The following is a 21906-nucleotide window of genomic DNA, read 5'->3' on the forward strand; positions in this document are numbered from 1 at the left end:
TTAGGGTGAAGATATAATTTTGGTTGTCATATGCATATAGATGTCATTTAAAGCAGTAAAGGATAAAAGCGCAGAAGGATAAAAGGGTATGTCTAAGGACTGAACTCTGGAGCACCCTAGCATTGAAAGATCTTAGAGATAAAGTGTGACTTTAATATTCCCCAAATCGAGGTACAGATTCAATGTACGCCCAATCAAGATCCCACCTGCATTTTTTGCAAATATTGACAAGCTTATCTTAAAACCCATGTACATTTAAAGGGCCTAGAACAGCCAAACCAATATTGTAAAAGAAAAGCAAAGTTGAATGACTCTCCCTTTCCTATTTCAAAACTTACCACAAAGCCATAGCATTCAAGAAAGCATACTGCTTAGATACTTTTAAACGTACTAATTGATAGAATAAAATTTAGAGAACAGGAATAAACTGATAAAGCTATGGTCAATTGAACATAGAAAAGGATGTCACAGTAATTCAATGAATTATATTTTCAACAAATGATGCTTGGACAACTGGACATCCACATACAAATAAATGAATATAAATGCCAGAGTGTACTTGGGAATTATGGAAGTTCTATCTAGAACAGAAAAATGTTTATCAATGATTGGTGAACCAAAGGAAAAGAGATATAATAGGGCTTCTCATACTCCCTGATTCAGAGTGAGGATCTATGAGATTTTTCTATAGAAATCAAGGGCCATGTCCATATTATGTTAGGCTTTTTCCAAGATGGACACCTGTAGTGACAACAGATTTTGGAAGAGAAATTTTGGACGTTAGAATATGCCTAGGTCCTGAAGACAAAGTTAGAAAAGAGCCAGAAGAAAGATTTTCATTATCCCTTCTTTTGGTTACCATCCATCTGCTCTTTAACATCCTTCCTCCACTTAAAAAAAAAGATCTTGGCATTTTCCAGAACATGGATGGACCAGGAGGACATCACACTTAGTTAAATAATCCAGACAGAAAGAAAAAGATTATATGACCTCATATGTAGACTATATAAATAAGGGGTTCAATAGATAGAGGTAGAGAATGAAACATTGGGGATTGGAGAAGAAATGGGGAGATGTAAGTCAAAGGATACAAAAGATCAGATATGTAGGATGAACAAGTATAGTGATCTAATGTACAGGGAGACTAAAGCTAATGAATTATATCACTAACTTTTTTTTAAATAAGTAGAGTTTAACTGCTATTGTTACACACTTAAAAATGTGAGAAGAGAGATATGCTAATCATTTTTACCACTGTAACCATTTTACTTTATATATATATATATATATATATATATGTATACATCCCATAATAACATGTTGTAAACCTGAAATATACCAAATAAAATTTCTTTAAAACATTAAAAATCCATCACATTTCTATATACTAACATTGAACATGTGGAAATCAAAATTAAACACATGACACTATTTACAGTCACTCAAAAGAAAATGTAATACTAAGGTAGAAATTAAACAAAACATGGACCAGAAGGTGGGTACAAATATTAAAAATCCAAATATCTTTCTTAAATTTATATAATATAAAAATATATCCGACAAGGGAGGAACAGATTAGACATACATAGATGCATCTTAAATATAGGCCTGAGTGAAACATTAAATATTGACAATGGATGTATACATTAAAAACAAATGTCCACAAACAATAAAGTATATTGACAGTCATACAAAGAAAAGGATATACATCAAATGCATTACAATGATTGCCAATGAAGACAAGAGGAATAAAACTGGGCCATGGAAATAAAGGAGAGTGAATGAGTGAATAAACAGGAGAGTGTCTTGAGCCGTTAACTCAAGGAATGCAACTCAGCCCTCTACATTGATGCCAAAACCACTCTATTGTATTTCCACCAATAAAAACGATATTTTATTTTAGGGGAAGAATTTCTTTTCTTTTTTCTTTTTTCTTTTTTTTGAGACAGAGTCTTGCTCTGTCACCCAGGCTGGAGTGCAGTGGTGCGATCTCGGCTCACTGCAAGCTCTGCCTCTAGGGGAAGAATTCTTAATCACTGACATTCTCTAGAAATGCTGGTGTATGGAAATGGTAATAAAAATACCAGCTTTTACTTGAATTCTGGTATTGAAATTCTCTGTAGACAATGCTTCTGTTTGTTGCCTACAGTAGACACAGGCCACTCCCAGTGCCCCACACTTGGTAGGTGACTGCTCCACCTAGAGTTTCTTATCAAGTGCCCTAGTATTGGGACCTAGTATTGGGACCATGTCCTCCAAACACCATTATTTTATTGTGTATGGCATGCTCTCTTACTTTCTGTAGGGTGAGGTTCTTGGTCCTTTTGAGGACCTTCAGCTGCTCACAGCATTGGGTGAGTTATAAAACACACCACTCTGAGGTATGTGGCCTGAAGGTGGTGATTTTGATGTCTTCATTTTGGAAAGAGTGTCACTGTCACCTACATACAATACAGATCTTTTTATGTGCTCTTCTAAATATGCACATGCTCCAAGGAACACCAAATCCTTTTCTTCCTCCCCTGTGAGATAAAATTTTCAGAAGAAAATCTGTCTCCAGGAATCAGTCTCCCCTGGCCAGTCCTTATTTACAATGTCTGCCTAACCTGTGGATCTGTCTGCCAGTGCTACAGGATCTCATATCCCTCTGTTCTCAAATGCCTATCTTTTCCCTTCCCTTCCTCCCCACCATTAGAAAAAAAGGCAGAGGTATACACAGTCATCAGCTCCTCAAACTGATTTTATTGTAATCATTGCCATCAGTGGCAATGATTTGTCCAATTTGGTTTCTCTATGTTGGACTAATTCTCCCCACCCTCCTGTGGAGATCCTGCAGATATGTTTAGGTCTCCTTTCTCTTTGATTGGATCAGTGGAGTTCTCGGTGGGCTCTTTATTCGCCAGTTGATTTGAATTTCTTTTCTTATTCTTCCTGTAGTAAAACACTAATGTTGGATATTTTGCTTTTACTGTCTCTTTCAAACTCTGTTCAGGGGCTGAGGCTCTGTCCAGATGCTTCTTCTTCTGGTAAAAAAAAAAAACAACAAACAAACAAAAAACAAACAAACAAAACAAAAAAAAAAAAACAGGGAGAGGCCAGAAAGGCGTTATTTTGGGTGAAGAGGGTAGAGAATAGATAGCAAGGGGGGTTTTATAAGAAGGAATGCAGGTTGAGGAAGGGGCTTGTGTCTGAGAAGAACAAGGTGGAATCTGGGTAGGGATCTATGGGGAAGAAGAGGAGCATGGGTAGGGTCATCTGTGTTACTCCAAACTGCACGATTTTGTAAGCTCCCTGCTATTTCACAGACCTTGGTCAAAGTGAAACATTCTGTAGGGGTTCAGGCTGTGAGAAACATCCTGCCTAACCACTTGACTACAAGATGGACAAAGGCCCAACTAAGAAACATTCCTATCATATCTTGCTGGGCAAAGGTCCAAGAAATACCACAATGGCATCCCACAGGAAAAAGGGTCAAACCACCTGATCATAAGAATATCTTAATATCCTGCCAGGCAGCATCCCATACTGCCCAGCTCCCTCCCACCCATACCTGTAAGTACCCCAGCCTGTAAGTGGTAGTGGGCTGTGGCATTAAGCTGGTCCCCCACTTCTGCAGCTGTCAGCAATATACCTGTGTAGGTGTTTTAGTGGTCCTCTCTTTGTGTGTCTTTCTTTAACCCTTGCCTTCCTTTCAAACCCTAACATTTTGGTGCCAAAACCTGGGATGGGGATTGAGTTCTACCAGGTAAGTCTTCTTTTGCATACTGGAAAGCAGCAAGCAGCAAAAACTAGACCTGAGCCTGTTTCCATATCCTGAGTGGACTACCTGTTTCCAGCCCAGTTCTCCTTATTGTCTCATCATCTCCAGTCCTGGGCTGACCTCTAGGTCCTGATAAAACTCACCGTCCTCTTTGCTTCCTTCCCCTTTCTGGGTGGCTCCAGGAAGGATCACCCCCATTGCTAGACCTTACATCCAACACAAGTCTCCAGTTAGTGTGTGAGTCTCCCTTTTCCTCCTTTCCAGATTTTTCTCTATTTCTGCTGGTTCTCCAGAAAATCCTAGCACTGGATTGGAGGTCTCCCTGGTCACCAGGTGACCACACAGCCTGCCTTCTCAGGGGATGCCTTCAGAATGCTTGCCATTCCAGCTGCTCTGGCCACCAGGGGACTGTGAAGAGCTGCCACAGCTCTTCGGTACATCCCAGCTCTCCTACATCCATTCTCCTGGGAGGAATTGGGTACTCACTTTTCTCCAGGGTATTCACTCCCCTTCTGGGTACTTGCTCTTTTCTGGGATATTAACTCCCTTCTGAGGTACTCGCTTCCCTTTGGGGTATTCACTACCCTCTGGAGATACTCATTCCCTTCAGATAACAAAATTTTCAACTTCCAAATTGAATATAATCTAAAAAACTTTCTCTAATGCAATGGTAAAGGATCGAAAGCACTTTGCTTATCTCTGTTCATGGGTTGCTCTCTCTCTCTGCAATCTTGTTCACCTTTTCAAATCCTCTTCCTCAACTAAAAACCCGCAAAAATGCCTCCTCCTCAGGACAAGCCTTTCTCCTCTAATTTCAACCTGGTAAACAAAACCCCTCTCGAGGTCCCCCTCCCAACACCATTTCCTCCTTCTCCTTTGGCTCTGGCTCCTCCACCTTCTTCCTATCGCCCTCCATCTGCCCTTTGTTCTTCACCACAAACCAGGTCTCCCACCCACCCCCCTAGTGCTGACAACCAGTCACACACCCAAAGGCCTTCCAAAACCCTTCCCCTGCAGGAGATTGGGAGGGACAAAGGCATAATCCGAGATCATGTTCCCATCTCTCTAGCCAACTTCTCCCATATCAAAAAGAGACTTGGCTCCTCTTCCAAAGATCCCACCTCTTTCCACAAGGAATTTTTTTATGCCACTCAATCTTATGACCTTACCTGGAAAGAAATATATTTAATACTCTCCTCCACCCTCTCCCCAGAAGACAGGGAATGCATCTGGATGGCTGAATACACTTTGATGGCTGTCCAAGCCAATGCAAACACCCTCCACCAACAAGATGCTGCCCATAACCCAATAGGGACCCTAGCTGTCCCAAGGACTTACCCCAGTTGGAATTATCAGGCAATTTCTGTGGACAGACAGAAACAAGGCCATATGATATCATGCCTTGTAGCTGGCATAAATAAAGCTGCCCATGCTCTTTTCCTCTCCTGCCTTTCAAAGGCCATAAGTAAATATACCACCTAAAGCCCTAATACCAATAAGGGCAAAATCCACCTTCATTTACACTTTATCTCCCAGTCAGCCCCCAACATCCAAAAGAAACTTAAAAAACTAGAGGATGGCCCTCAAACCTCCCAAAGACATGTAATTGAAGTGGCATTTGAGGTCTTTAATAATAGAGAGGAAGAACTGAAAACCCCAAAATCCAAAAAGGACCAGACTAAATACCAAATGTTGGCAGCTGCCATTCAACAGGTTTCCCAACGCATACAGAAGTCCTCAATCTTGCAACAGTCGTTGCTAGGAGTCTGTTATAAGTACAGCCAACAGGGACACTGGGCAAAAGCCTGCCCTAATCCCAGGACACCCAGGAAACATTGCCCCATCTGTGTTATCAAGGAACACTGAAAGTCATACTGTGCTCAGCAAAACTTTTCATCCCGCTTCATAACCTCTAACTGAAGACTGACAGGGCCTGGAGCCGACCCGCCACCTCCCCTCTCCCCGCCCCACACCACCATCACCACCTCAGAACCCAGGATAACACTTTCAGTCTCTAGTAAGCCCGTGTCTTTCCTATTGGATACAGTGGATAGTTATTCAGTTTTACCAGAATATTCTGGACCTCTCCTCAGTTCCTCTATCTCTATTGTGAGAGGCAATGAAATCCCCTCTAGGCACAAACAGACTGGTCCTTTATTATACAATCTATGCAACACCCCCCTTCACCCACACCTTCCTGGTTATCCTTCAGTGTCCTATCCCTATCTTGGGGTGGGAAATGTTAAGTAAATTCCAGAACTCCATGCAATGTGGCTCCTACAATTCTACTCCTTTTATTTTACTCTGCCACCCAAATGCTTCCCTCTCCTCCCCCTCATCTTCATTATCCACCCTGTTACCTACTGTTAATTCTAAAGTTTGGAACGTTTCTAAACCCACAATAGCCACACACAACATCCCAGGTAAAATAACCCTTCAAACTCCTCCACTTTCCTTCATCAGTCTCAATATCCCCTTAACCCAGCTGGCCTCAGGGCCCTCAAACCTATTATCTGTAAAGTTTAACAAGCTCAAATTCTCAAGTCTGTCAACTTTCGCTACAACCATCCCTATCCTGGTTGTCCAAAAGACAGATGGGTCTTACCTCTTGGTCCAGGATCTTGGAGTTGTTAACCAGGTGATGGTACCAATTCATTAGGCAGTCCCCAACCCATATACTTTACTCTCCCATATTGCCCCATCCACCATACACTTCTCTGAATTTGATCTAAAAGATGCCTTTTTCACTATTCCCTTAAATCTGGCTTCCCCAAATTTTTTTGCTTTCATGTAGTCAAATCCTAATACTCACACATTCACCCAACTAACATGGACCATACTCCCACAGGGGTTCCAGGATAGCACCCACCTATTCAGACAGGCCCTCACCAAGGACCTAGCTGAACTTTCCCTTCCTTTTGGCACCCTCCTCCAATATGTCAATGGCCTCCTTCTCTGTAGTCCCTCCCTTAACCTGTCAATACAACACACCACTAAGGTTTTAAACTTCCTCCATAATTGAGGATATCGGGTCTCACTCACAAAAGCTCAGGTAGCCCAAACCCAGGTTCCTTACCTTCAGTTTCTCCTAACCTCTAATTCTTGGGCCATCCCAACCCAACAAAATGAGCTAATTCAGGACATGCCCCTTCCCCACGCCAAAAAGGACCTCTTCTCCTTCTTGAGCCTTGTGGGATACTTCCAGCTGTGCATTCCCAACTTTGACTTGCTGGCCAAGCTGCTTTACACGGCCTCACATGGGCCCATCCTAAAACGCCTGAACCCAGCTTGCCCCATCAGCTCCCACTTAAAAAATAAATAAATAAATAAATAAATAAATAAAGCCCTTTAAAGGCCCCGTCACTAGGACTGCCCAATCCCACCATCCTGTACTTTGTATGTACATTCTGCCCAAGGCCTTGCTCTTGAACTACTCTGCCAAACATACAGCGATGCCCCAGAAGCCATTGCACACCTCTCAAAACAATTGGACTCTGTCATCCAAGGCTGGTCACTCTGACTAAAAATCTTGGATATGGCCACCTTGCTGGCCTTAGAGGCACAGAAACTCCCTCTCAACCAACACATTACTGTTGCATCTTCTCATAACCTACAGGACGTCATAAACCATCAGTCCCTTCTATCCCTCCCATCATCCCGCTTACAGCAGGTACATGCCTTACTCATAGCTAACCCTGTAATCACCTTCAAGAGATATAAAACTCTCAACTCAGCCGCCCTCCTCCTTGTTAATAACTCTAACTCTAAGCTCTCTCACTCCTGCCTGGACCTCTTAAACTCCCTCTCCTCCCGCTTCCAACATATTTCAAAAGCTCCTTTGAGGGGAACACCTACATGGTTCATTAATGGAAGCTCTTTAAGGGAGCCATGTCCAGCAGCTGTCCAAGTCATCATTGCCAAAAATGAACTCCTAGAATCCAATGCTCTCCCACTCCATACTACCTTTCAACAAGAAAAGCTAGTAGCCCTAACCCGGGATCTCACCCTAGCAAATAGAAGGAGAGTTAACAGTCAAACCAATTCCAAATATGTGTGGCACATCCTACACTCTCACACCTTAGTCTGGCAGGGAAGGGGTTTTCTAACTACAAAAGGAACCCCCATGAGAAATAGGAAACTTGCACACAAGCTGCTGGAGGTGGCTAAACTACCACCGAAGGCCACCATTATCCACTGAAAGGGACACCAAAAAGCTACTGATGCCATAACAAAGGGAAACTTCTGAACACATTCAGCAACCCGGCAGGCAGCCCTTAAAATTTCATCATTATTGCCCATTTTTCCCAGCATACAACTTGTATATACCCAGGAGGAATAAACCCCACTTGCCCAGGCTGGCACCATTCGGGAAAAAATGGTTCTACCTCAATGATAAAAGTGTCTTGCCCAAGTATTAAAAACCTTCTGTACTTTTATATGTGCACAACCATTTCCATGCTTGTTACTGCCCCTACTCCGGCTTTTAAAAACTTCTATACATTCTTCCACCGTGGCTGCCCATCTGAAAGATATTACTAAGGCATCTTCCCTTTGCACTTAAACTTCCCCTCAGGAAGCTATCAAATCATCTCCTTTCTCATACACCAGGCCTGAGGACACACACCAGGACAGGACTAACAAATCAGCTTCACCCACGTGTCTCCCAACAAATGATTCCTATACCTTCTGATAATAGTAGATACATTCTTTGGATGGATAAAAGCTTTTCCTACAACCACCGAAAAGGCACACACCATCACTTCTGTTCTCTTCACTCATATTATCCACAGGTTTAAACTCTCCTCTTGAATTCAGTCAGACAATGGGCCAACATTTGTTTCACAGGTTAACAAACAGCTGGCAAAGGCTCTAAACATTAAGTGGGCCTTCCATATTCCTTACCTCCCCTAATCTTCAGGTAATTTAAAAAAAGAAAAAAAACCCTAGAGGTTAAAATGGCCCAGGCTTCACTTCTCCTATTGGTCCTCATGCATTTATGAGCCATTTCCCCAAAGCCCCTCAGCCTAAGTCCTATTCCCCCCAGCCCAAAAGTCCATCCTCAGAACGCTCCTCCCTGTCCTACAACCAGGGGACTGGGTCTGAGTCGCAGACTCCCCCTCCTCCCGTCTCCAACCTAAGTGGACAGATCCTCACCAGGTTATCCTAACTACTCCCACAGTGGCAAAGCTAACATCCTTTCCACACTGAATGCACCATTCCAAACTAAAAAGAGCACCAGATCTACATCTAGAAATTTCCTCACCCCCAAATTATTCTCTCTCCCTCACAGGACAAACCTCACTGCACTTAACAAGAATTTCAGAAGTTGCCAACCCAGAACACCTTAGTGCATAACAATCTCTGTCTCCAATTTCCAATATTTTACCTCCAACTTTATTTTAGATCTTTCCTGGTTTCCCTTCCCCATGTCCCTGGATAGTCCTGCCAATTTCTCACACTAATGCAGGAGGTAAGACTGCAGGGCACCTTCCAAAATTTCACTCCTACTCAAATCTCCTTTTTCTCCTTTTGCCCTCTTTGTCTGTGGAATATTCTAAGTCCCCACCCCAAACCTCTAACAGTTGAGCCCCCTTCATCAGCCTCATACGTTGCTTCTTAAATCAGTCACACTCCCATCTTTCTTCCAACAGTTCAATTCATTTGTCCACACAAATCCAGCAGTTCACAGCCCTTCCTTTCAAACTGTCCACATAAACCTGGTCCAAAATAAACCTGCATCTCACCTACTCAGCCAACTCATTCCCCAAACCTGTTTATAATCTTGCTCAGCTAAACACCTTTTCCCCCAATCCATCAAATCCACCCACACTGTCACACACAGGGCTGTCACCCTCCTTTGCCTCATAGCCTCCTAACTAAACATGATACAAGTCGGATTCCATAAAACACCTCCTACCAAACCCTCCCCTCTCTGACGGTGCCACTCTCCATGTATTCAACTCAAGGGTGCTCCCTGGAAAAAATCCACAAACATTTCCCTCAACTGCAACCTGTATCCTTCTGCCCTATCAGGACTGCAATGACTATTAGTTACAAAAACCCACTTATCTCTCTCTCTCCAAAAGCAACCTTCACCTCCTCCCCCACCAGCATTTTCTCTCATGCCTTCAGAGTGGCTACCCTTGCTGGCAGCTATTCAACTTGGAAAAACATAAAAGTTAAAACAAAGGGTTTGTGCACAATTCAACACCCACCTTCTCATGGCTTGCCACCATGACCTATAACTTTTGTCTGTCCACCCCCAGTGTCTTCTTCCTTTGTGGCACAAACTCTTATCTCTGCCTACTGGCCAATTGGTCAGGAACATGCACCCTGGTGTTTCAGTCTAGACATTAACATTTTGCCTAACAAGCAGACCATCCAGGTTCCTTTAGTAGCTTCTGTCTCATCTTCCTCCACACACACTAAGCAGGCTCTACATCTCATTCTAGTGTTAGCAGAACTAAACATCTCTGCTGCACTCAGCACTGGGATAGCAGGTGGCCCCTTTCTTAGGTCCCCTAATCTTTCTCCACCTAATACTGCAATTGGCCCATGTATACTTATCCTCATATCCCGCTTTATCCCCCGAAGGCTAAACTCCCCTGTCCAGGCAGCCACCCAGCAACACATTAATACCATCGTTCTCCTCTACCAAGTCCAGTACCAGTGCCTCCAGGAAAACAACTATGAAGTCCAACACCCACTGCTTCAAGACCCAAACCCTGATTATAGCTCCCCTATTCAGCAGGAGGCAGCCAGATACTCAACAACGCCCCTCTTCCTTTTATACTAAAGTAGAAGGCAAGAATATTAGTTTAAACTGCACTATTTTGTAAGCTCCCTTCTAGTTTGCAGACCTTGGTCAAAGTGAAACATTCCACGGGGGTTCTGGCCTTGAGAAAAATCCCACCTAACCGCCTGACCACAAGGTAGATAAAAGCCCAACTAAAGAAACATCCCTATCATATCTTGTTGGGCCTAAAGGTCCAAGCAACACCATGGTGACATCCCACCAGAGAAAGGGCCAAACTGCCTGATTATAATAACATCTTGTCAATATTCTGCCAGGCAGGAAGCCATACTGCCCAAACCTCTCCCACCCATACCTGTAAGTACGCCAGCCTGTATGCAGCGGTGGGCTCTGGCATTAAGCTGCTCCCCCATTTCTGCCGATGTCTGCAGTATACCCGTGTTGCTGTTTGACCCGCCCCCTATCTGTGTGTCTTTCTTTCACCCTTGCCTTCCCTTGAAAACCTAACAATCTGACCTTGTCAACTTTTCTGTTGTTGGATTCACAGGGGCTTTTCATTTTATTCTCTTTGGTGCTTGAAGTTGGCTCTTCCATGATTATGGTTGGTTGGAGAATTTCTACACTAGACTCTTCTAGGGTGCAGATTTCCACAGCTGTATTGAAGCTTTCCAGTGGGCTGTCCCAGAGCTTTTGCCCACCCTGTATATATACCCACCTGAGAGCAAAACAAAGCCACACCCTTGAGCTTTGTTTGATCATACAGGCAGCGTCCCAGCCAATGGCAGTCCTGGGGTGGCTTTGGCATCACAAAGCACCACTGCTGCCCACTCCCTGGGCTTGCGGGGGAGGTGAAAGTGGTGTAGAGGAAACCAAATGCTGTTGTTGTTTCGGCATCCCCTGAAGACGATGCATCCCAAACGGATCTGCCGCCGCTCCTCATTTCTCCATGTTTAATGTTCATGGTTCACATGGAAGCGAGAGGATGGTTCCTTCAAGCCCTTCCCCACAGCCATTCCTAGTAAGTGATTCATTCTTTTGTCTTCCAGCACCCACCATGCCCTAGTATTTTACATGTCTCACCTCAAATCCCTCCAAGCTAGTGTGGCTACATTTAGTTATTGGTGGAGATGTGAATTATCCCACTTCCCTCCTACAGTTCCTTCATATTCACCTTGAAGACCATTAACTTTCAGGTTTCTGCCAGGCAAATTTCAATCCATGTTCTTTTTTCCAATGTCCATGGGGTCCTCTTAAGTTTTCTATTTCTAGTCTGAAATCATGGCCTTCAGTCTGCCAGAACTTCAGTGAATAAACATTCTTACTGGGTATCCTAGTCTTGTTTCAACTCAGGGGTGTATGTTCATAGCAAATGTAGTCTCCCAACATGGATTTTACCAGTGTGTAGGGTTGGGGGAGGAGTGGGTATACATATACTGCAAATTGTTCTGAGTGTTTACATGCAGAATACTATCTAACACCAACATGTGCACCAGTGTGGGCATTGTTAAATTTTGTAATGGAGATTGTATCCAGTGCAAAAGAAAAAAAAGGCATTTAGTGTGGAAGGGGAGAAGTAAAATTATCCTTCGTCAAAGACTACATGAGAGCCTGTGTAGAAAAATCAATCTTAAAAAAAAAAAAAAGGCTTCTATAATAATTGAGATTAGCAAGATTGCAGGATAGGAGATCAACACACAAATCAATTGTATGTTTATATGTTAGAAGTTATATATTAGAAGTTTATATATTAGAACAGTCAGTGTTTCAGCCAATGGTAGTCCTAGGGTGGACTGGTAGTTAATTTCAACAACCAGAATTTGAAATTAAGAACAGTGCAATTTAAAATATCACAAAAAAATTAAAGGCTTTAGGATAAATCTGAACAAAAATGTAAATGACTTACTTGTACAGTTAAAACTACAAAAATTGCAATGATAAATTAATAACATAAGGAAAAATCGAGATGTATGCTCTGATTTTCGGTTAGAAGATTCAATATTGTAAGATGTCAGTTATTTCCAAATTCATCTGTAGATTCAACTCAAACCTAATAAAAATTCTAAAAAGGTTTCTTAATAGAAATTGACAGGATAATTATAATATTCATATGGAAATGTAATGGGCCTAGAACAGCCAAAAGAAAAGTGTTGAATCTTAAAAAGCTCTGGATTGCATCACTGTCAATGTTCTAGTTTTGATAGTGTAACGTGGTGGTGTACTGAAGATTTTACCATTGGGAGAGGCTGGTTGAAGGATACATAAGGTCTCTATGTACATATCTTTGAAGCTTCTTGAGAACTTAAAATTGTTTCAAAATAAAAAGATAAAAATATTTTAAAAGAGAGAGGGCCAAAGATACAGGAGGTATGGTCCTAGATTTCTCTCACATGTTGACACCTGTCTAATTCTCCATAGGAAGTCACAAAAATCAATAATAGGAAAAATAAAATAAAATGAAAGAGCAGTAGACCCTAGATTTTTGTTTCAGTGCTCATTGAGCTCACATATCTTAATTTCATATACCATAAAATCAAGAAAGTCCTAGCAAAGTACCCTGCTGAACTCCAAACACAACCAATTTATAGCATTCCCATGAGTGCCATCTAAAAGCGAAGAAACCAAAAGAACATTGTTATTAAGGTATACATTTTTCTTAGTGAAACCCAGATGTTGTCTAGAGATTAACAATTTTATTTATTAAATACTAACAAGCTAACTTCAAAGGATTTAATTTTTTTTTGGACTCTTGCCTGCAATTAACAGTGAGAACATCACCCTGACTTGTCATGTTATTAAAAAAAAACTGAACAAATAAACAAAACCCAAAAGGCATACCACATAAAATAGGGTAGGTCAAAAACTGATTAAAATTGCTGAAAATAATAGATTTCAATTACCTTATTACCTTTTATAATTGTTTTCTAAATTTGTTTATCAAAAAATGTTTTGATGGGTATATCACTATCCAATGAAAATTTATCAAAATGTTAGGAACACATTCAGTGCATATTTCTATGGAAAGATTACAACTGACTTTATAAAATAACTCCTATTGAAATCTTTAGTGATGATGTTATATTTTCCACCAAAAGGAATAATAAAAAATTAAAGGCCATCAGTGTACAATAAGTTCATTGTATTGAACTTTTTTTTTTTTTTTTTTTTTTTGAGACGGAGTCTCGCTCTGTCGCCCAGGCTGGAGTGCAGTGGCCGGATCTCAGCTCACTGCAAGCTCCGCCTCCCGGGTTTACACCATTCTCCTGCCTCAGCCTCCGGAGTAGCTGGGACTCCAGGTGCCCGCCACCACGCCCGGCTAGTTTTTTGTATTTTTTAGTAGAGACGGGGTTTCACCGTGTTAGCCAGGATGGTCTTGATCTCCTGACCTCGTGATCCACCCGTCTCGGCCTCCCAAAGTGCTGGGATTACAGGCTTGAGCCACCGCGCCCGGCCTGTATTGAACTTTTTTATTTCTGATGTTTTCAGTCTTCAAGAATATTCTTCTTTATCATATTAAGTTGAGGAACTACTCAAAGTGACTCGCCTATGTCATGCTATAAGTCAGAAATGAACCAGGATGAGAACCAGGGACTCCTGGAAACCTTTTCAGCTCTTGTTTTGGGGCCTTTGTACAAATGATATTATAAAGTGATACTAGTTTAGTTATAATAATAACCATCAACTACATTTTAATGATTTTTTTACACATTTTAAGCTGTCTAAGGCAGGTTTTAATAGTGTAATGTGGTATAGGATAGGATCTTCCTGGGATTTGCCCCATTCTGTGGCCACAAACAGCAAGGTGTTAGAGGCCAACCATATATTTCCCTCTGGAGCACAGACAGTTGAATAGCAATCAATGAAAAAGAGTTGAGTATGGGAGAGGAATACATCCTACTACTGGCTTTGCATGTGAATGGATGAGTGACTTTGAAAAATACCAGCACTATTACCTCCACTTCAACGACTACTACCTGTACACTACTATTAATACTACTAGCAATAGATTCCATACACCAAGAACCTACTATATGCCAGGCTCTGGTATAATCATTCTAGGTCAAACAGGAAACAGATGGTACATGCAAAATGGAATAATTTGACAAATATTTGTCTGCAAAGGAATTACTTACAGACAGATGTGGGGAGACCATCAGAGATAGTGCTAGTAGTAACTGCCATCACTCCAGACCCAAAGGAATGAGAGCAGGAAGGAAGTGGTTACTAGAACCTGGAAAGATCAATAATCATGAGGAAATGACTATTTCTAGAGGAACAGTGACCTCTACCAAGAGACTCATCCAGCCCGGGGTGATTCACAGGGAGGGAGCCAGGAGAATAGGTCCACAGTCCTCACTCTCCTTCCTTTCTCCCTCCTACCTCCAGCTCTCCTTGGGGCTTTTCATTAGCCAAACCCAGTGGACACCAGAGAGTTCAGGAGCCCATTGAGAGAATCCTTCCTAAATAGCCTCTCGGAATAGCACAGGTGAAGAATGGTGGTGAGTGGATCTGGAAAGGCAGAGGGAAGATGTTCAGCAGAGATGCAATACTCACAGCAGTCCCAGGAGGTAGATATCATCACGGGGATCTGATTTACTGATAAGGAAACGGAGGCCCAGAGAAGCTCATTAACTCAATAATTGTGAAACAGTGTTCAAACCTGGGTTCATTCTGCCCTAAATCTCATCTTCTTTCTGGTACTCTGGGTAAATTGCATACTCTCTGTAGTCTTCAGATCCCCTAGCTGTAGAATGAGTACATTGGAACAACGAATGTCATTTAAAAACTATGCTATGATTGTGTAATCCTCACCTTTAAAGATACTATGATTTTTTAAAACTTTAGGTAATATTATGATTAAAGCCAACCAGACTTAAAATTCCACAGTGTAAAACTCTGTGTGGTGGGGCTATCCTGCCTTGAACTACCCTGGTTTTTCTTTCTGATTCTATTACCACTGGGAGAATACTAGCGCCTAAGAACAAAGGTCTTGGTTTAATATGCAGGATTAGCCAAGAAATAGGATGCTTTAAGCAGAAGTAAGCTGTCAAAGACCATCAAGTCTCTCAATAACTCTTAAGTGAGCACATATTCTGTCTCAAGCACTGGGCTAGTCATAGGGATATAAAGACCATTGTCCTTGTTCTGCACCTTTTGAAGAAAATTGTTCTTCATGCCGCCCCAAAAATGTATTCTATATCTGGCATATTGAAAAGATATCGTGAGGTAATGTCCAGCCTGACAAAATAAAATTGACACTTTAAAATCAAAATTTCTGAGGAGTCAGAAATTTTCTACAGTGCTCAACATTTTAATTTTTTCTTTTAAATTATTTTTTGTTATTAATTTTTGTGAGTACAGAGTAGATACATATATTTATGGGGTACGTGAGATGTTTTAATACATGCATGCAATAAGGAATAATCACATCATGAAGAATGAGGTATTCATCCCTTCAAGCATTTATCCTTCATGTTACAAACAACCCAATAGTATTCTTTTGGTTACTTTGAAATGTACACTTATGTTATTATTGGCTGCAGTCACTCTATTTTGCTATCAAATAGTAGGTCTTACTCATTTGTTCTATTTTATGTAACCAAACTTTCCCCACCATCCTTCCAACCCCTAAATACACATCCCATCCTCTGGTTAGCATCCTACTACTCTATGTCCATTAGTTCAATTGTTTTGATATTTAGATCCCCCAAATAAGTGAGAACATGAGATGTTTGTCTTTCTGTGCCTGGCTTGTTTCACTAAGCATAATAATCTCCAGTTCCATCCATGTGGTTTCAAATGACAGGATATCATTTGTACTTAATAGTACATCATTGTGTATACATACCCCATTTTTTTCTTCATTTTTCTATTGGTGGACTTTTAGGTTACTTTCAGCTCTTAGCTATTGTAAACAGTGCTGCAACAAACATGAGAGTTCAGTTGTCTTTTCAGTATAACTAATTCTTTTCTTATGGGTATATACCCAATAGTAGGTGTCTTGGATCACATGGTGGCTCTATTTAGGTTTTTGAGGAACCTTCAAACTGTTGAGTAACCTTCAAGCTGTGGTTGTATTAATTTACGTTTCCAACAGTGTACCTCTCCACATCCTTGCCAGCATTTGCTATTGCCTGTCTTTGTATATAAGCCAATTTAACTGAAGTAAGACAAGATTTCATTGTAGTTTTTACTTGCATTTCTCTGATGATCCGTGATGAGCACCTTTTCACATTCCTGTTTGCCGTTAGCATGTCTTCTTTTGAAAAATGTTTATTCAAATCTATTGGCTGTTTTTTTATAAGACTATTAGATTTTTTTCCTATAGAGTTTGAGCTACTCATATATTCTATATATTAATCTCTTGTCAGATGGGTAGTTAGAAAATATTTTCTCCCATTCTGTGGGTTGTCCCTTCACTTTGTTGATTGTCTTATTTGCTGTGCTGAAACTTTTAAACTTGATGTGATTTCATTGGTTCACTTTTGTTTTGGTTACATGTGCTTGTGGGATATTACTCAAGACATTTTTGCCAAGACCGATGTCCTGCAGTTTCATCAATGATTTCTTGTAGTACTTTCATAGTTTGATGCCTTACATTTAAGTATTTCATCCATTTTGATTTATGTTTTGTATACGACTAGAGATGAGTCTAGTTTCATTCTTTGCATATGGATATTCAGTTTTCACAGCACTATTTATTGAAGGAACTGTCTTTTCCCCAGTATATGTTCTTGGCACCCTTGATGAAAATGAGTTCACTGTAGGTGTTTGGGGTTTGCTTCTGGGTTTTATGTTCTTTTCCACTCATCTATGTGTCTATTTTTAAGCCAATACCATGCTGTTTCGCTTACTATAACTCTGTAGTATAATTTGAAGTCAGGTACTGTAAGTTCTACAGTTTTGCTCATTTTTCTTAGGGTAACTTTGGCTATTCTGGGTGGTTTGTAGTTCCATATAAGTTTTAGAATTCTTTTTTTCTATTTCTGTGAAGAATGTCTTTGGTACTTTTATAGGAATTTGATTGAATCTGTATATTGCTTTGGGTAATATGGACATTATAACAGTATTGTGTCTTCTAATACATGGACACAGAATATCTTTCCATTTTGTTGTGTCCCCTTCAATTTCTTTCATCAGTGTGTTATACTTTTCATTATTGAGATCTTTCATTTCATTTATTAATTCCTGGGTATTGAGTTTTATTTGTGGCTATTGTAGATGGGACTATATTTTTATTTTATTCAGATTGTTACTTTTGGAATATAGAAATGTTATTTTTATGTTAATATTGCATCCTGAAGCTTTAAATAATTTATCAATTCCATTTTTTTTGGCAGTCTTCAGGTTTTTACAAATATAAGATCATACTATCTGCAAACAAGGATAATTTGAATCTTTCTACTCCAATTTGGATGCTCTTTTTTTTCTATCTCTTGTCTGATTGCTCTTGCTTTGACTTCCAGTATTATGTTCCAAAACAGTGTTGGAAGTGGGCATCATTGTTATCTTTCGGATCTTAGAAGGAGGCTTTATGTTTTCCTACATTCAGTGTAATACTATCTGTGGGTCTGTCATATATGGCTTTTATTCTGTTCAGGAATATTTTCTTCAGGATTTTTATCATGAAAGATATTAAATTTCATCAAGTGCATTTTCAGCTTCAATTAAGATGACCATATGGTTATTGTCCTTCAATCTGTTGATAGGATGTATAACATTGATAATTTGCATATGTTGAACCATCCTTGCATCCCAGGGATAAATTCCACTTAATGAACGATCATTGTAATATATTTTTGAACTTAGTTTGCTAGTATATTGCTGAGAATTCTTGCATCAATATTCATTCAAGATACTGGTCTATAGGGTTTTGTGTGTGCGTGTGTGTGTGTGCATGTGTGTATGTGTGTATCTTTGCCTGGTCTTGGTATCAGGGTAATGCCGGACTCATAGAATGAGTTTGGAAGTATTCCTTCCTTTTTATTACTCACAAAATTTCGAGTAGGATTGATATTAATTATTCTTTCAATGTTTGATAGAATTCAGTGGTGAACTTATCTGGTCCCAGGCTTTTATGTACTGGGAGAATTTTACTACAGCTTTGATCTCATTACTCATTACTGGTATGTTCAGCTTTGGGGCTTCTTCATGATTTAATCCTAATAGTTTGTATTTGCCTAAGTATTTGTCCATTTCTTGTAGATTTTCCAATTTATTGCTATATAGTATTTTATATTAGCCATTAATGATCTTTTGAATTTATGTGGTATCACTTGTTCTGTCACTTTTTTATCTCTGATTTTACTTATTTGGTTCTTCTTTCCTTTTCCTAGTCAAGCAGGCTAAATGCTTGTCAATTTTGTTTAATTTTTCATAAAACCAACTATATTTTTCATTGGAAACAACTATATTGTTTTCTTTTTTTGATTTCCTTTATTTATCCTTTATTATTTCTATTATCATCTATTATTTCTTTTCCTCTACTGACTTTGGGTTCAGTTTACTCTTGCTTATCCAGCTCTTTAATATGCATCATTAGGTTGTTTATTTGAAGTTTGTTTTCTTTTTTGATTAGGCACTTATAAACTTCCCTCTTAGTACTTGTAGTAGTCTGTTCTCATACAACTCTAACAAAATATCTGAGACTAGGTAATTCATAAAGAAAAGAGGTTTAATTGACTCGGTTCTGCAGGCTGTATAGGAAGCATGGTGACTTCTGCTTTTGCTCAGCTTATGGAGAGGCCTCAGGAAACTTAAACTCATGGTGGAAGGCAAAAAGGGATCGAGACATATCACATGGCCAGAGCAGGAGAAAGAGAGACAGATGGTGAAGGTGCTACACACTTTAAAAAACCAGATCTTGTGAGAACTCTACCACTAGAACAGCACTAGGGCGATGGTGCTAAGCCATTAGAAACCACCCGTATGAGCCAATCACCTTTCACCAAGCCCCACCTCCAGCACTGGGAATTGCATTTCAACATGAGATTTGGGTGGGGACACAGATCCATACCATATGAGAACTCCTTTTGCTGTATCCCATAGGTGTTGTTATGTTTCTGTTATTTGTTTTAAGACATTTTTCAATTTCCTTCTTAATTTCTTCATAGATGCACTGGTCACTCAGTAGCATATTGTTTAATTTCTATGTATTTATATACTTTCCAAAATTTGTTCAGTTTTTGACTTCTAGTTTTATTCTATTGTGGTCAGAGAAGATGCTTGATATTATTTCATTATTGTTTAATATTTTAAGACTTATTTTGTGACCTATCTGTATTAGTTCATTCTTATGCTGCTATAATGACATACCCAAGACTGGTATGGGTAATTTATAAAGGAAAGAGGTTTAATTGACTCAAATTTTCACATGACTGGAGAAGCTTCAGGAAACTTACAGTCATGGGGGAATTCATCTCTTCACAGGGTGGCAGGAGAGAGAATGAGTGCTGAGCGAAGGGGGAAGCCCTTTCTAAAATCATCAGATTTCATGGGAACTCACTCACTATCACGAGAACACCATAGGGTAAAACCACCCCCATGACTCAATTACCTCCCACTGGGTGCCAGCCACAACACATGAAAATTATGGGATTACAATTCAAAATGAGATTTGGGTGGGGACACAAAGCCAAACCATGTCACTACCATATCTTCTATCCTTCAGAATGATCCCTGTGGAGAAGAATGTGTATTCTGTATCCATTGGATGAAATGGCCTGTAGATATCTATTAGAACCATTTGGTCTGTAATGCAGATTAAGCCCAATGCTTCTTTGTTGATTTTTTGTCTGGAAGGTCTGTATAATGCTGAAAGTATTATGGACTCCAGCTATTATTGGTTTGGGGTCTATCTCTGTCCTTAGCTCGAAAAATATTTGCTTTATATGTCTGGGTGTTCCATAGTTGGATCTATGTATATTTAAAACTGTTATATCTTTCTGTCGAATTGATACCTTTATCTTCATTTTATTTTCTTATAGTTTTTGTCTTGACATCTATTTTGTCTGATATAAATATAACTACTTTTGTTCTTTTTTGGTTTCCATTGGTATGAAGCATCTTTTTCTGTTTCTTTATTTTCAATCTATGTCTCTCTTTGTAAGATAAGTGTGTTTCTTGTAGGCAAAGCATCACTGAGCTTTATTTTTCTATCTATTCAGCCACTCCATGTCTCTTGATTGGAGAGTTTAGTCCATTTATATTCAATGTTATTATTTGTAAGTAAGGACTTACTCCTTCCATTTTATTATTTTGTTTGTTTGTTTTGTGATATTCTCTTCTTTGTTTTCTTCCTGTCTTCCTTTTAGTGAAGGAGATTTTCTCTGGTGATATAATTCAATTTCTTACATTTATTTTTTTGTGAATGTGTTGTATGTTTTTTGGTTTGAAGTTACCATGAGGTTTGCAAATATTATCTTATAACCCGCTATTTTAGGCTGATAACAACTTTACACTGTTTGCATAAGTAAACAAACAAAAAGAAAACTAATAAAAACATCATGCTTTAACATTGCCTCTGCTTTTTTTTTTTTTTTTTTTTTTCCGGAATTTTGATCTTATTGCCCAGGCTGGAGTGCAATGGTGCAACCTCAGCTCACTGCAACCTCTGCCTCCCGGGTTCAAGCAACTCTCCTCCCTCAACCTCCTAAGTAGCTGGGATTACAGGCATGCACCATCATGGCCAGCTAATTTTGTGTTTTTAGTAGAGAGGGAGTTTCTCTCTCTCTCTTGGTCAGGCTGGTCTTGAACTCCCAACCTCAGCTGATCCATCTGCCTCAGTCTCCCAAAGTGCTGGGATTACAGGTGTGAGCCACCATGCCTGGCCTGGCCTCTGCTTTTTAATTTCTTGTTGTTTCTGTCTATATCTTACTGTACAGGGCATGTCTTGAGAAATTGTAATCATTATTTTTGATTGGTTCTTCATTTAGTCTTTCTACTGAAGAGTAGTTTACACATGACACAATATTGTAATATTTTGTGTTTTTCTGTGTACAAACTATTACCAGTGAGTTTTGTACCTTCAGATGATTTCTTCTTGCTCATTAACATTCTTTTCTTTCTGATTGAAGCACTTCCTTTAGCATTTCTTTTAGCACGGGTCATATTTCGATGAACTCTCTCAGCTTTTGTTGGTCTGAGTAAATTTTCATTTGTCCTTGTTTGAAGAATATTTTCATCACATATACTAATCTAAGGTAAAAGATTTTTTCCTCAGCACTCTAAATATTTAATGCCACTCTTTTCTGGCCTGTTAGGTTTCCACTGAAAAGTCTGATGCCAGACATATTGAAGTTCCATTGTGTGTTATTTGTTTATTTTCTCTTGCTGATTTTAGGAGACTTTCTTTATTCTTGACTTTAGAAACTTGATTATTAAATGCCTTGAGGTA

The 21906-nt window shown here is 39.8% G+C and overlaps 1 protein-coding gene and 1 long non-coding RNA gene across 2 annotated transcripts in view; one reads left to right on the forward strand and one right to left on the reverse strand.

Moving 5' to 3' along the window:
* Nucleotides 1–2722: 2722 nt before the first annotated feature.
* LOC105485088 (SPANX family member N4) lies at nt 2723–11215 on the reverse strand. The gene is made up of 2 exons (XM_011747291.2): nt 11031–11215; nt 2723–3023 (listed from the first exon to the last, which is right to left on the reverse strand). Exons 1-2 carry the CDS (start codon nt 11106–11108, stop codon nt 2802–2804), a joined length of 300 nt encoding a protein of 99 aa, XP_011745593.2. The 5' UTR covers nt 11109–11215; the 3' UTR covers nt 2723–2801.
* A 179-nt stretch (nt 11216–11394) lies between these two features.
* Nucleotides 11395–21906, forward strand: part of LOC139360726 (uncharacterized) — a 105078-nt gene continuing 94566 nt past the window's right edge. The window contains exon 1 of the long non-coding RNA XR_011618203.1: nt 11395–11532. This is a non-coding gene — a long non-coding RNA (uncharacterized lncRNA). The remainder of the gene's footprint in view (nt 11533–21906) is intronic.

Source organism: Macaca nemestrina, chromosome X, assembly GCF_043159975.1.
Source record: "Macaca nemestrina isolate mMacNem1 chromosome X, mMacNem.hap1, whole genome shotgun sequence".
In the NCBI taxonomy this organism is placed as follows: domain Eukaryota; kingdom Metazoa; phylum Chordata; class Mammalia; order Primates; family Cercopithecidae; genus Macaca; species Macaca nemestrina.